The 12176-nt window shown below is 34.2% G+C and overlaps 1 protein-coding gene across 1 annotated transcript in view; it reads left to right on the top strand.

The window, feature by feature from the left end:
* LOC107718817 (transmembrane protein 201-like) overlaps positions 1-7573 on the top strand; it is a 16969-nt gene extending 9396 nt beyond the window's left edge. Inside the window, exons 7-10 of the mRNA XM_016526047.1 lie at positions 2583-2809; positions 5931-6212; positions 6575-6703; positions 6798-7573. Of these exons, the coding sequence (XP_016381533.1) occupies positions 2583-2809; positions 5931-6212; positions 6575-6703; positions 6798-6895 (736 nt within the window). The 3' untranslated portion in view covers positions 6896-7573. The remainder of the gene's footprint in view (positions 1-2582; positions 2810-5930; positions 6213-6574; positions 6704-6797) is intronic.
* The last annotated feature ends 4603 nt before the right edge of the window (positions 7574-12176 follow it).

Raw genomic sequence — 12176 nt, 5'->3', positions numbered from 1 at the left:
GGTTTAAAATACAGGCATGTGGTTCTTAATTTCTTTTTATTAATTCACCATTTGTAAACTGATGTTTACTGTTCATTTTTTAGAAATATCAATAGCATTTGTATTAAAACTATATTCACTGAATGTAATCAAAAAAATTGAGAATCGAATCGAGAGCTTGCGAATCGAAATCGAATCGAATCGGGACATCTGAATCGATACCCAGCCCTACATAGCACTATGCTTATTATATTATGAACATTATATTTTCTTTACTGTAAAGTGTTATGAGTGCACTACATTGTATTACATGCCATTTTAGTTTGAATACTACTAACCTCTGTAACATGAAGCCATCTCTTTTGAGTCTCTCTAACAAAAAGAGACACATTTTCAAAACTTCTACAAACAAAGCTTTGTAGGGATTGTATAGTAAACTAAACGTATTTTAATTGTCTCTTGCATACTGTATTTTAGCTGTGGTCTAGAAATGTGTGACAGTATGACTATAGATTGTATGTTTTTGTAGGTTTGCATCACTGTATTTCCCAAGTTACTGTACGCATGTGGCTGTGAAGTTCTTTTTTTGCTGTGATCAGAGTAATTACTAATGTGACTTAGACACTTAGTCTGCAACTTTTCTGCTATTTAAATCAATTATGTTAATTTCCATTAGATGTGTATCAACTTATACAGATCTTATGGCTTTTGAGTCTCTCTAACAAAAAGAGACACATTTTCAAAACTTCTACAAACAAAGCTTTGTAGGGATTGTATAGTAAACTAAACGTATTTTAATTGTCTCTTGCATACTGTATTTTAGCTGTGGTCTAGAAATGTGTGACAGTATGACTATAGATTGTATGTTTTTGTAGGTTTGCATCACTGTATTTCCCAAGTTACTGTACGCATGTGGCTGTGAAGTTCTTTTTTTGCTGTGATAAGAGTAATTACTAATGTGACTTAGACACTTACGGTCTGCAACTTTTCTGCTATTTAAATCAATTATGTTCATTTCCATTAGATGTGTATCAACTTATACAGATCTTATGGTACCTGCCCACCTCCGACGAGCTTTAATATTTATAATTTTGTATTACCAATTTAATTTTGTATTAGGTGAAGTATGCCATTAGCTTTTTTATGATGACTTGTGGCACATTTCACTTATTTGAGTATTTGACTGTAGACATCAGTATCGTTGAATATTTAGTGTAATGTATCCTCATTATCATAGTTTTGCTTGCCAAAGGCTGATGGTTGGTAAATGCTAATAATAGTGTGCATTTAGACTTGACGTTGATGTAAGTATCTCAAAATGATGTATAACATTTGTTTAGCACAGCATTGTATTTTTGTAACTATACTTGATTATTTCATTACTAGACAAGTTTAGATTGTACGGAAGTATGATGCCTCCCTAATTTCATATGATTTCAAATGTGAGTAAATAAGTAAAACTGTATTTAGCACTGAGGATTTATTGTGGTAGGACCTGTCAAGGTGAAATCACAGATCTGTTCATGTTGTACCAGAAGGTGCATGGTGATGTCAGAGATTGATTGGAAGGAAAGTAATTGGGTTTTGCCCATTTTGATATTGGTGCTGCTGTATCTTGTCAAATCCAGTTTCTTACTAAGTGAAGACTTTGATTTGGACCAGCTTAGATTTTATAAGCAGTTAAATTACCATAAAACTTTAAACTAGAATCTCAAATGGACCTGAATGTGTTGTGGCCTCTAACCACTACAAATCTAAAAATCTGCTTGGAGCTTTTTGATACTTCATTGCCCGCAGGCTGGAAATAGTTGTCTGATTTTGAGAAACCTTCCACTGATATTAAGTTTTTTGGCATTGCTGTGCTTTTTCTGATATCTCATCAACACCTGCTCAGTGGTTTCTAGTGTTTTTGACATGGAATGACCCCAGAGATATAATGTGAAATGAACAACTGCATTGTTGAATAGTGTGAAACCGTTTCCGTCCAGAAACTTAAGCTCATATTTGTTGTAGTAATGTTGGAGCAATCGCTGTATTATACTTGGGTTGTATTGCATCTTCTTTTTTTTTGACCCTGTTGTATTATTTATCCCTATTATGAAAGTGAAATAAAATGCTGATAAAATGCGAACTGTCTGTTTGCCATTTCTTTTATTTATTTAGATTACATTAAAGATTGTTTGAGATGGTAGCTTGTGCTTTTATAAATTAGAGCGACATAACCAAGAAATTAGAGTGACTGTCAAATGTCTGAACTGAACAAGTGGATATGGACTGGGATATTTTCTGATGTATAATTTCATACATTTGCAGATATGTTACCTTAAATTACTTCTATTTATTATCTGCGATGAAATCTTTATATCACTGAAATCTACTTCATCTTTAGTTCATTCAAATGAGGAGCAATGATCAGATAATACCATTTGACAGAATCAACATACATTTTCTGTATCTTCAGGCTTTTGAATTCTATGGAAGTCTGCAGGGATTTCTGCAGTTACCTGCTTGAAGTGAAACAGAATCTAGTCCATAACAGTAACTGAAGAGATATTTGCTCCATTAAACTCAGCAGTGGACCAATTCTCTTCTGTCTGTTGCAGGTATTTGTCTGGCAGTTCGCCTGGGCCGTACTACAGTAATCACTGTCCCCCGCTGTCTGCACCTGTGTCTGGATCCTCCACCTTCATTCCAACGCCTCCCCCCAACCTGTCACAGCTGCTCATCCGCCAGCAAAGCCACAGAACGCGCAAAGCCTCGCCCTCCTCGCTCCCTGGGCGACTCAACAGGGCCCTCTCTCTGGGAACTATCCCCTCCCTAGCACGAGCAGGTAAAGCATAAGATAGATGCACATTGTTATCTAAAGACATTGTAATTTAAGTTTAATGAAATTATATATATATATATATAAAAATACAGTAACATTGTGAAATATTAATATAATTTAAAATAACTGTTTTCTTTTTGAATATCTTTTAAAATGTATTTTATTCCTGTAATGGTAAAGCTGAATTTTCAGCATCCATTACTCCAGTCTTCAGTGTCACATGGTTCTTCAAACATTCAGAAATCAGAAACATTTCTTCTTATTATCAATGTTAAAACCAGTTTTTGCTACTTAATATTTTTGTGGAAACCATGATACACTACTATTCAAAACTTTGGGACAAGTAAGATCTAAAAAAAAGCTTTATTGAGCAAGGACAAATCAAATTGATAAAAAATGAATACATTTATTATTATGTTATAAAATATTTATTTTACAAGTAAATGCTGTTCTTTTCAACTTTCTATTCATCTGAGAATTGTATCATGGTTTCCACAAAAATATTGAGCAGTTTCAGCATTTATAATAAGAACTATTGTTAATAATTGAATGCCAATAATAATTGATAATAACTGAACACCAAATCGGCATATTTGTATAATTTCTAAAGATGACACTGAAGATTTAAGTAATGGATACTGAAAATTCAGCTTTGCCATCACAGAAATAATTACACTTTAAAATATATTAAAAATAGAACACATTTATTTTAAACTGTAATTTTACGATATTACTGTTTTAACTGTATCATTGATCAAAAAAAATGCCTGTAGCCTGCTGATATAAATATTAAAATCATTTTAAATAAAACTAATTATAATGAAATAAATCACAATAAAAATTAATGGGCTGTGCAATGAAATGGGCTTTTTGTAAAATAGTTGTAATCGTTATATAATGTAGAAAAGCCTTCACATTGTTTGTGAAGTTAAGAGCTGCGCTGCTATAGTGAGAGGCCCCAGGTGCTGTTTTGTAGAACCAATGCAGAAGTGCATGATGGGAAAGATGTGGGTCACTGATTGATTTAATGCATGGTACGAGGAACTCGGCTCACACTTCACCCCAGATGGTGCCGCACCTAGCAGGGGAATTTTGCCAACTGCCAAAGAAAACTGTGAAGTGTGATTGAGAAATAGTCTGTTCGATGTCTTACGCTACCTGCATGCTACAGGGATTTTCCCATCACTGATGAGTTTCGAGTTACAGGAAGGGACTAATTTACATTGCTGATCTGTTTCATCTAATGCCATTAAATTTAAAAGAATAATGAACCTTTAAATGAACCGTGCCTTTATTTACTCACCGTCATGCTGTTCCAATCCTGTATGTTGTTATTGTTTCAGTGGAACAATTTTTCTCTATTCCAGCTCCAAAAATGGAGTTGTGTGAGGAACCTTATTCACTGATAATGCCCTTCATATCAGATATGATGCAGATCAATATGAACTATCAGTGTATGAAAGAAGATATTTCAAAATTCACATTTTGTGAAAAAATAACATGCATAACAAAAAAAACAATTTTTTTTCAAAGAACTATTCCTTTAACAAGATTTTTTTTTTATTCCTGCTTATGTGTTTAAAAAAATTTGTTTGCATAATTGGCTCACAGTTTTGACTTGGCATAGCCGCCAACATATTGTTCGTACTATATATCAAAAGGGATTCCAGGGGCAACAGCTTGGTTTGCCAGAGCTTTTAGCTTTGACCCTTCAGTAAACGGGACTTTGTAATACACACAGGCTTTTAAAGCCTGGGATCAGGGTGATGTCGGGAGTGGTGTTTAAATGACTGTTGTGAGACGGTAGAAGAATCATGGTTCGTTTCATGTGTGGATCTTCAGACGAGACCAGATGAGATGGCAAGCGTCAGCCTCCTGTAATCAGATGCAGTGGCTCGGCAGGTGTGATAAAAAGGGCCAGAGCTTGATCTTTACGCTCTTGATTTAATCAAACACACTTGTCTGAGAAATCTCAGTGTTTGATTAATTTTCCACCTCATTGCATTATATAGAGATGGGTATGTAATTGTGATCTTTAACAGCTAACAAATATTTAGTTTAAAGAAATATCACTGAGAGTCCAGTGAGATCTCTCACAGCTCGTTTTTACAGAAGCATTAGAGTATCACTCATCTCCCTTTCACACGTCTACAGGAAGTCTTGAAAAGGCTTTTGTTGTGAGCAGGGCCAGTACCTGCTCCATCATGTACCTTCACCCGTCTGTTTTATAATGTTCAGTAATGGTGTTGCTCCTCTCTACGACTGCAGCTGTGTTGGCTCCACATATGGAGACATTCCTGGAATGACAGTATGAGAGCGTTAAATGACTCTACTTTGCAGTTGGATGCTTGTGTTGTATTAGAAAAAATTGCTAGGAATTTCTATCAGTCTTTTGTGTGATAGCTCCTTTTCACTTTTTGAGAAAGTAGCCATGGAAATGTTTCAAACAAGAAACTGTAGTTGTACTACCATTCAAAAATTTGGGGTTGGTACGATTTTTTATTTTATTTTAAGAATTTGTTTTATTCAGCAAATATGCTTTAAATTGATCAAAAGTGACCGTAAAGACATTTATAATGTTACAAAACATTTGTTTCAAATAAGCGCTGTTCTTGTGAACTTTATATTTTTCAATGAATCTTGTTTTCACAGAAATATTAAGCAGCAGAACTATTCTCAACATTGATAATAATAAGCACTATATCATATTAGAACGATTTCTGAAGGATCATGTGACAATGAAGACTGGAGTAATGATGCTGAAAATTCAGCTTTGCCATCACAGGATTAAATTACATTTAGAAAAACAGAAAATGGTTATTTAAAATTGTAATAGTACTATTTCACAACATTACCACTTTTACTGTATTTTTGATCAAATAAAAGATGAATAAAAAGACCCTGGTCTTTTACTTATAGATTCAGGTTTCCTCTTCAGTGGGAGTAGACCATCTTCACAGTGTAAAGACTCTCCACCTTCAGGTAACTCAAAAGAAGTGAAGGAATGGTTGCATACATCTTTAAGAACTAAAACCTGATAAATCATACATGATAATAGTCAGTTACTTAACCAGTCACATCACCATTTGATAAACACTGTGCAATTTCTTTCATTTTTCAATAGATTACTACTCCCTAAAATCTGGAAGCCGACTCTCCTCTCCTGGGCCGTCTCCAACCCCTTCTGTGGCAGGATCCGTCACTTCCACCTCTAGCTCTGCCAGGCAGCGCCGGCCACTCATCAGCCCAGCCAGACTCAACATCAGTGGGCAAAAGCTGCGGCTCTTTTCCTCTCCTCTGGAGCCTTTTAGTTTGGCCTCACCTCCTCCCTTTCTTTCGGAGCAAAGCCACGTGCACAGCGGAGGATTCTTGCCTGATGTTCCACACTTCCATTCACAGAATCATGGTATAGGACACTTTTGGATGTAGTTTTTAATTTTGTGTTAATCGTTTGAGCTGATTGATAGCATAGAGTGGCCCCACAATTTTATCAGTTTTTTTTTTTTATGTGTGATTGTGGCTTTGTTGTTATTGTTTTATTTGTCAGCTTTTATTTATTTATTTATTTTAAGTGGCCAAATGCTTTTTGGAGGCTGTTGCTATTTTTGAGGAACAATCTTCAGTCTATTTATTTACAAGTATTACTTGAAAATTATATTGTACTACTAATAACTTAAGAAACCTCAGTTTAACACATAAACAAGGCAAATCTTGTTTAGATGTTCTGTTTTCAAATTTTTTATTTTAATGATTTTGTTTGGGATTCAGGTTCACTGATCGATGAGGGCAGTGTGTTTGAGCATCTGGAGAAGCGAATGGACAGCTCCTCTGCATCGTCAAACTGCCCTGTAGACACGACCACAGGAAATGGAACTGACAGCAAGCCTGGATGGAAGGGTACGAATAGGAAGTTCATTATAGTAGTAGCGTTTAAACTAACTAGGTTACTCTGTTCCGCATAATAATTTGTTTGTTTTTGTCGTCTTCACAGGTTTTTGGGGGTTGACGCTTTGGCCTGGTATACTGTTTACCAGCCTGACCATTAACTTAACCTTTATCTGTGTCTATCTTTATTACAATTGGAGATGAGAATATAGAGCAGACCTCGGGAGTTCAGCAGTTTGACTGGTCTTTGTCACCTGTGTGCTCAGTAAATCTGGGATCTTTACAGGAAATATGTGGATAGCATTTCCCTTGGGTGGCAACTACAACTTTATTCTTGCTTCTCAACAATTGTGGAGATAAAAAAGGAGAATAATTGAATTCTCACATAAATGAGACGACCGTATTCTCTTAACTTGAGCTCTGTTAAATGCAGCTGAGATTCTACATTATGCCGCAAAGTATGATGTGAGCTTTGTAAAACATGTTCTTGTGCATGTTCAATCATTTCTTTGTGTTTTTAAACACTGGACGTGTTTCAGATGAATGATTGTGCAGTTTAGTTTAACAGAAGGATGTCTGTTGGGCATATAAAAACGTATAACTTTATAAAAACTTAATTTGACAGCTTTGCGATATTGCTGTACATTTAAGTGTTTCTGTTTATCCTACTTCCTCAAAGGATAATTCTGTGTCATGTCATTATCCTAATGATGTGATATTATAAGGTGCAATATGTTTGTGTTGATCTACTTTTGTCAACAATGTGACACTGAAAGATTTGGTTTAGCAAATGTCTGTTACTGTGCCCATTGAGCCTCTGTCTCTGTTTTATGATTTAACTCATGAATCAGACTCATCCTTTGAAACAGGATAACATGAATATTTTGTACATAAAATTACCAGATTGAAATAAATCTCCATTGTAATAGTTATTGGTTTTGGTGTCTTCTGTATTTTTTCACACATTAAAAAAAATTAATAAATAAAATAAAATATCTTCTCTGCATTGCTCCTTTTCTCTAGATTGCTTCCTAATCTATGGCATTGTATATTACAAATATTGTCTCCTTGACAAATTGCTTATGCTCGACTTTTGTAAGTCGTTTTGGATAAAAACGTCTGCTAAATGCATAAATGTAAACGTACACCTTTCACTTCCAATATTCAGAAATTCTGAGCATGTATTTGTAAAGTCAGTTGCTTAGTGAACAGGTCAACAGTGAAGGTATAAAGGGTTTTCCTTGATCTTCTTGATAAGTTACATTTTGTGTTGCAGTTCCCATATCATGATGTACTTGAAACATTCACTTGTTCTTGCATGTTGCCCTTTTGAATTGTGTTATTAGAAAACAATGCAATCATTTACATTTTTAAAAAAAGTGTAAGGAAAAATATACAATGGGAACTGAAAGTAAATTATAAAAAGTTCTCCAGAGTACCAGAGTTTATCTTTCTCCATCACTGGCTGAGCGTAGACAGTCTGTCTCCTGAAAGAACGATAACAATCTGGATTCTCTCCAGGACGTGCTCAGAGTGGGTGGTTATTTAAGAGATTAATATTAGGTTGTCAATGTTTTATTTCCAAAAAATAAAGAACAGAATGCAAAATCAGTTTAATTTCAAGCCATTAATGCGTTTTGCAAATGGAGGTTTAGCATTCAGAAGTTGGAAGATAAATTTCTATAATTTCTTTCTAATTTCTATGATATATTTACTCTTACAGTGTTGTGAATGTGCTGATTTTAATGGAGGTAACTGAAGATCTGAGGCACTAGTTAGCGATGCATTTGACTGCACATAAAGATGAAACTGGCAGAGTGGGAAATTCCCCCAAAAAAAGAAAAGAAAAAGGCAAGTTATTACATGCATCTTGCCGTAAGAATGTTTTATGTTATCTTAAGATGCATTCAGACAAAGGACGTTAGCCTGTGGTCAATTATATATACTGTACATCCCATAAATCATTGTGGTATCACAGCGAATTTGATAGATTTTCAGGAAAACTTAAATATGTTACACTAATGTACAAAAGAAAATCTAAATTCTCTCTTTAATTATTCTTGTTCAGATATGCTGGACAGAGCTGGAAAAAAGATAATCTTTACTGTTTAATTTGAAATCTTTAGAAACTGCCTGGTGAATTTTCAGAAAGCAGCTAAAAAAGCAAGAGCTAAATACTTCTCTGATATTATCAGTAAATATACTCATACCCCTGAAATTTTGTTCAGCACTATAAATTCAATAATTAATCCTCGCATCTTGTATGAAGTAGAACCATCTGTTGATATTTGTGAGAGATTTTATTGAAAATATTGATGGCATTCATTGATCCCTTATTCCTTCTTACTCGAATACTCTGCTTGACTGTTCAGTTAATACAGCTACAGTTTGAACAGCTTTCAGGCGGTGTCTTTCTCTGATCTCTACAACTTCGCGCCACAATGTTGTTCCTTCTGACATTATTAAAGGTTCTTTTGATACAATTGGTTCTCGCATTCAAGCAATTATTAATTCCTGCCTAGTCTCTAGCACTGTCCCTGCGTTTTTAAAGCATGCAGTTGTCCAGCTGTTGCTTAAAAAGCCCAATGCTGATGTAAAGTGTCTGAATAATTATCGTCCTATTTCAAAATGACCATTTCTCTCAAAAGTTATGGAAAAAGTTGTCCTATCACAGTTACTTCCTTTTTTAAATTCGACTCAGGAATTTCAACCAGGTTTTACAACTCATCACAGCACTGAAAAGGCTTGGTTAAAAGTGATGAATGATTTGTTACTTGCGGGTGATTCTGGTGAAAATGCAGTTTTGATTTGACTGGATCTGAGTGCCGCTTTTGACACGGTAGATCACAATATCCTTTTGTCACGTCTTGAACATTGGGTAAGCATTAAGGATACAGCACTACTGTGGTTTGAGTCAAATCTTAAATCCAGGACATTCTCAATGGCAACTGACCAGTTTTTCTCATCATCTGTTTCTCTCTCCTGTGGGGTTCATCAAGGGTCCATTTTGGGGCCATTACTCTCTGTACATGCTTCCACTTGGTAATATAATTAGGAAATATTACATTTCATTTCTATGCTGATGATCCTCAGCTGTACGTTCGATTAAAATCTAGACATTCTCTGCAGCCTCTCATGGACTGTCTTTAACATCTTAAATGCTGGATGGAAAATAATTTCCTCCAGCTTAACAATGAAAAAACTGAGGGGATTATCTTTGGTCCCTCCAAAACTAGAATCTGTAGTCACATGCAAAAAAAAAATCAGGTGTTATTTTTGACTCTGAGAATTGTCTTGAAAAGCAAATTAGCTCAGTTGTTAAAAACGGCTACTATCAATTGAGAATAATTTCCCGATTTAAATCGACACTTTCCTTTCAAGACTTGGAAAAAAATTATTCATGCATTTATCATATCACGGCTGGACTATTGTAATTCTTTATATTTTGATCTTCCCCAGTCTTCATGAATGCAGCAGCCAGACTGTTAACTAGTGCAAAAACTCGTGATCATATCACTCCAATTTTAGCTTCCCTTCACTGGCTTCCTGTCTTTTTTAGAATTCAATTCAAACTTTTGCTGATTGTTTTTAAAGCTCTTAATGGACAAGCCCCATCTTACATCTCTGATCTTTTTTTTTTTTTTTAATTCAGCTCCTAAGTCCCTCAGATCTGCCAATAAAGCTCTTTTATATGTACCATGGTCACAACTTAAATTGAAAGGTGACGGAGTCTTTGCAGTTGCTGCTCCACGGTTATGGAATCAGTTGCCACCTGACATTAAGAGTGCTCCTTCTATTTCTGTATTTAAATCTTAGACTTAAGACACATTTTTACTCTGTAGCCTTTCCCAATTATTAATGTATGGGTTAGTAACTGTTATCTTTGATTTTTACTCAATTTTATTTTATATTTTACTGTATTTTATGACTGTTCTGTACAGCACATTGATTAGTGTAAGCTGAATTTAAATGTACTCATTAAATTAAATTTACTTACTTAAAGAGCAGATTTCATGAAGACAAGTTTTTAGTAGATCAAACCTGTTGATAATGTTCAAAAAAGCTGATAAAATAACATGAACAATTAACCAAAAACACATTGATTGATTGATTGATTGATTGAAACAATGTCTCTGAGCTCAAGATTCATCCAGTGACAATATGCAGAACATCTATGTGACACTGGACAACAAAACCAGTCATATATATTCATTTTTTTAAATTGAGATGTATACATCATCTGAAAGAATAAATAAGCTTTCCATTGATGTATGGTTTGTTAGGATAGGACAATATTTGGCCGAGATACAACTACTTGAAAATCTGGAATCTGAGGGTGCAAAAAAATCAAAATACTGAGAAAATCGCCCTTTAAAGTTGTCCAAATGAAGTTCTTAGCAATGCATATTACTAATCAATATATTTACGGTAGGAAATTTACAAAATATCTTCATGGAACATGATCTTTACTTAATATCCTAATGATTTTTGACATAAAATAAATATCTATAATTTTGACCCATACAATGTTTATTTGGCTATTGCTACAAATATACCCAAGTGACTTAAGACTGGTTTTGTGGTCCAGGGTCACATATTAGACATTGCAGCTATTATATGCAACACTTTACAATACGTTTCCATTTGTTAACATCTGTTAACTATGACTTATATATAATAATAATAATAATGCATGAACTAACAATTATATTAAAATATTTCTAAAACATTTATTAACCTTAGTTTATGTCAATATGAAAATTGACCAATACATTATTAAAACAAAAGTTGTGTCTGTTCATATTATTTAATGGACACAAGCTAACATGAAATAACAATGAAATATTATCAACAAACATTAATAAATACTGAAACAAATGTATTGCTTATTGTTAGTCAATTTTAGTTATTGCATTAACTAACGTTAACGAATGAGACCTTGCTGTAAAGTGTTACCAAAATTATGATAATTCCTGCTAATTTTAAGTCATGCGAACCGAATTCACACTACTGTAATCCACAAGACTTTCATTTTCAGCCTAAATATTGCTATAATTTCATATAATTAATTCCAGTCCATAATCACTATCAGAAAAAAATACTAAACATTTAAATTACATTAAAAACCGGCCCTGCTTTTAGGTTGCCCATAATTATCTATATTAAAGAAAAAATGTAACTTCACATCAACAGATATAAAGTAATACATATTTTGCATAGCTAGACGTATATGGTATTATGTTGAGAATATCGCCTCATCAAATAAGGTCTTAACAAGGCGGTACCTTTGATGGCGCGCTTCATATATTTGATTGGACGGAGCAGTGGTGGGAAAACAGCGCCGAAGATGAAGTTTAGTTTACAAACCAGATGCTCTTTGTTTCATGAGACATGCGCAGTCCACAAAATCCTAAATGCATTATAGTTAAATGTGTTTGAACGTTATATGATTTGCTGATATTATTTAGCCTATCCTGATTATTTT

The sequence above is a fragment of the Sinocyclocheilus rhinocerous genome, unplaced genomic scaffold, assembly GCF_001515625.1.
Source record: "Sinocyclocheilus rhinocerous isolate Xijiao unplaced genomic scaffold, SAMN03320098_v1.1 scaffold2017, whole genome shotgun sequence".
Lineage (NCBI taxonomy): Eukaryota > Metazoa > Chordata > Actinopteri > Cypriniformes > Cyprinidae > Sinocyclocheilus > Sinocyclocheilus rhinocerous.
The sequence above is the reverse complement of the archived record's forward strand: the minus strand, read 5'-3'. Positions and strand labels throughout refer to the sequence as shown.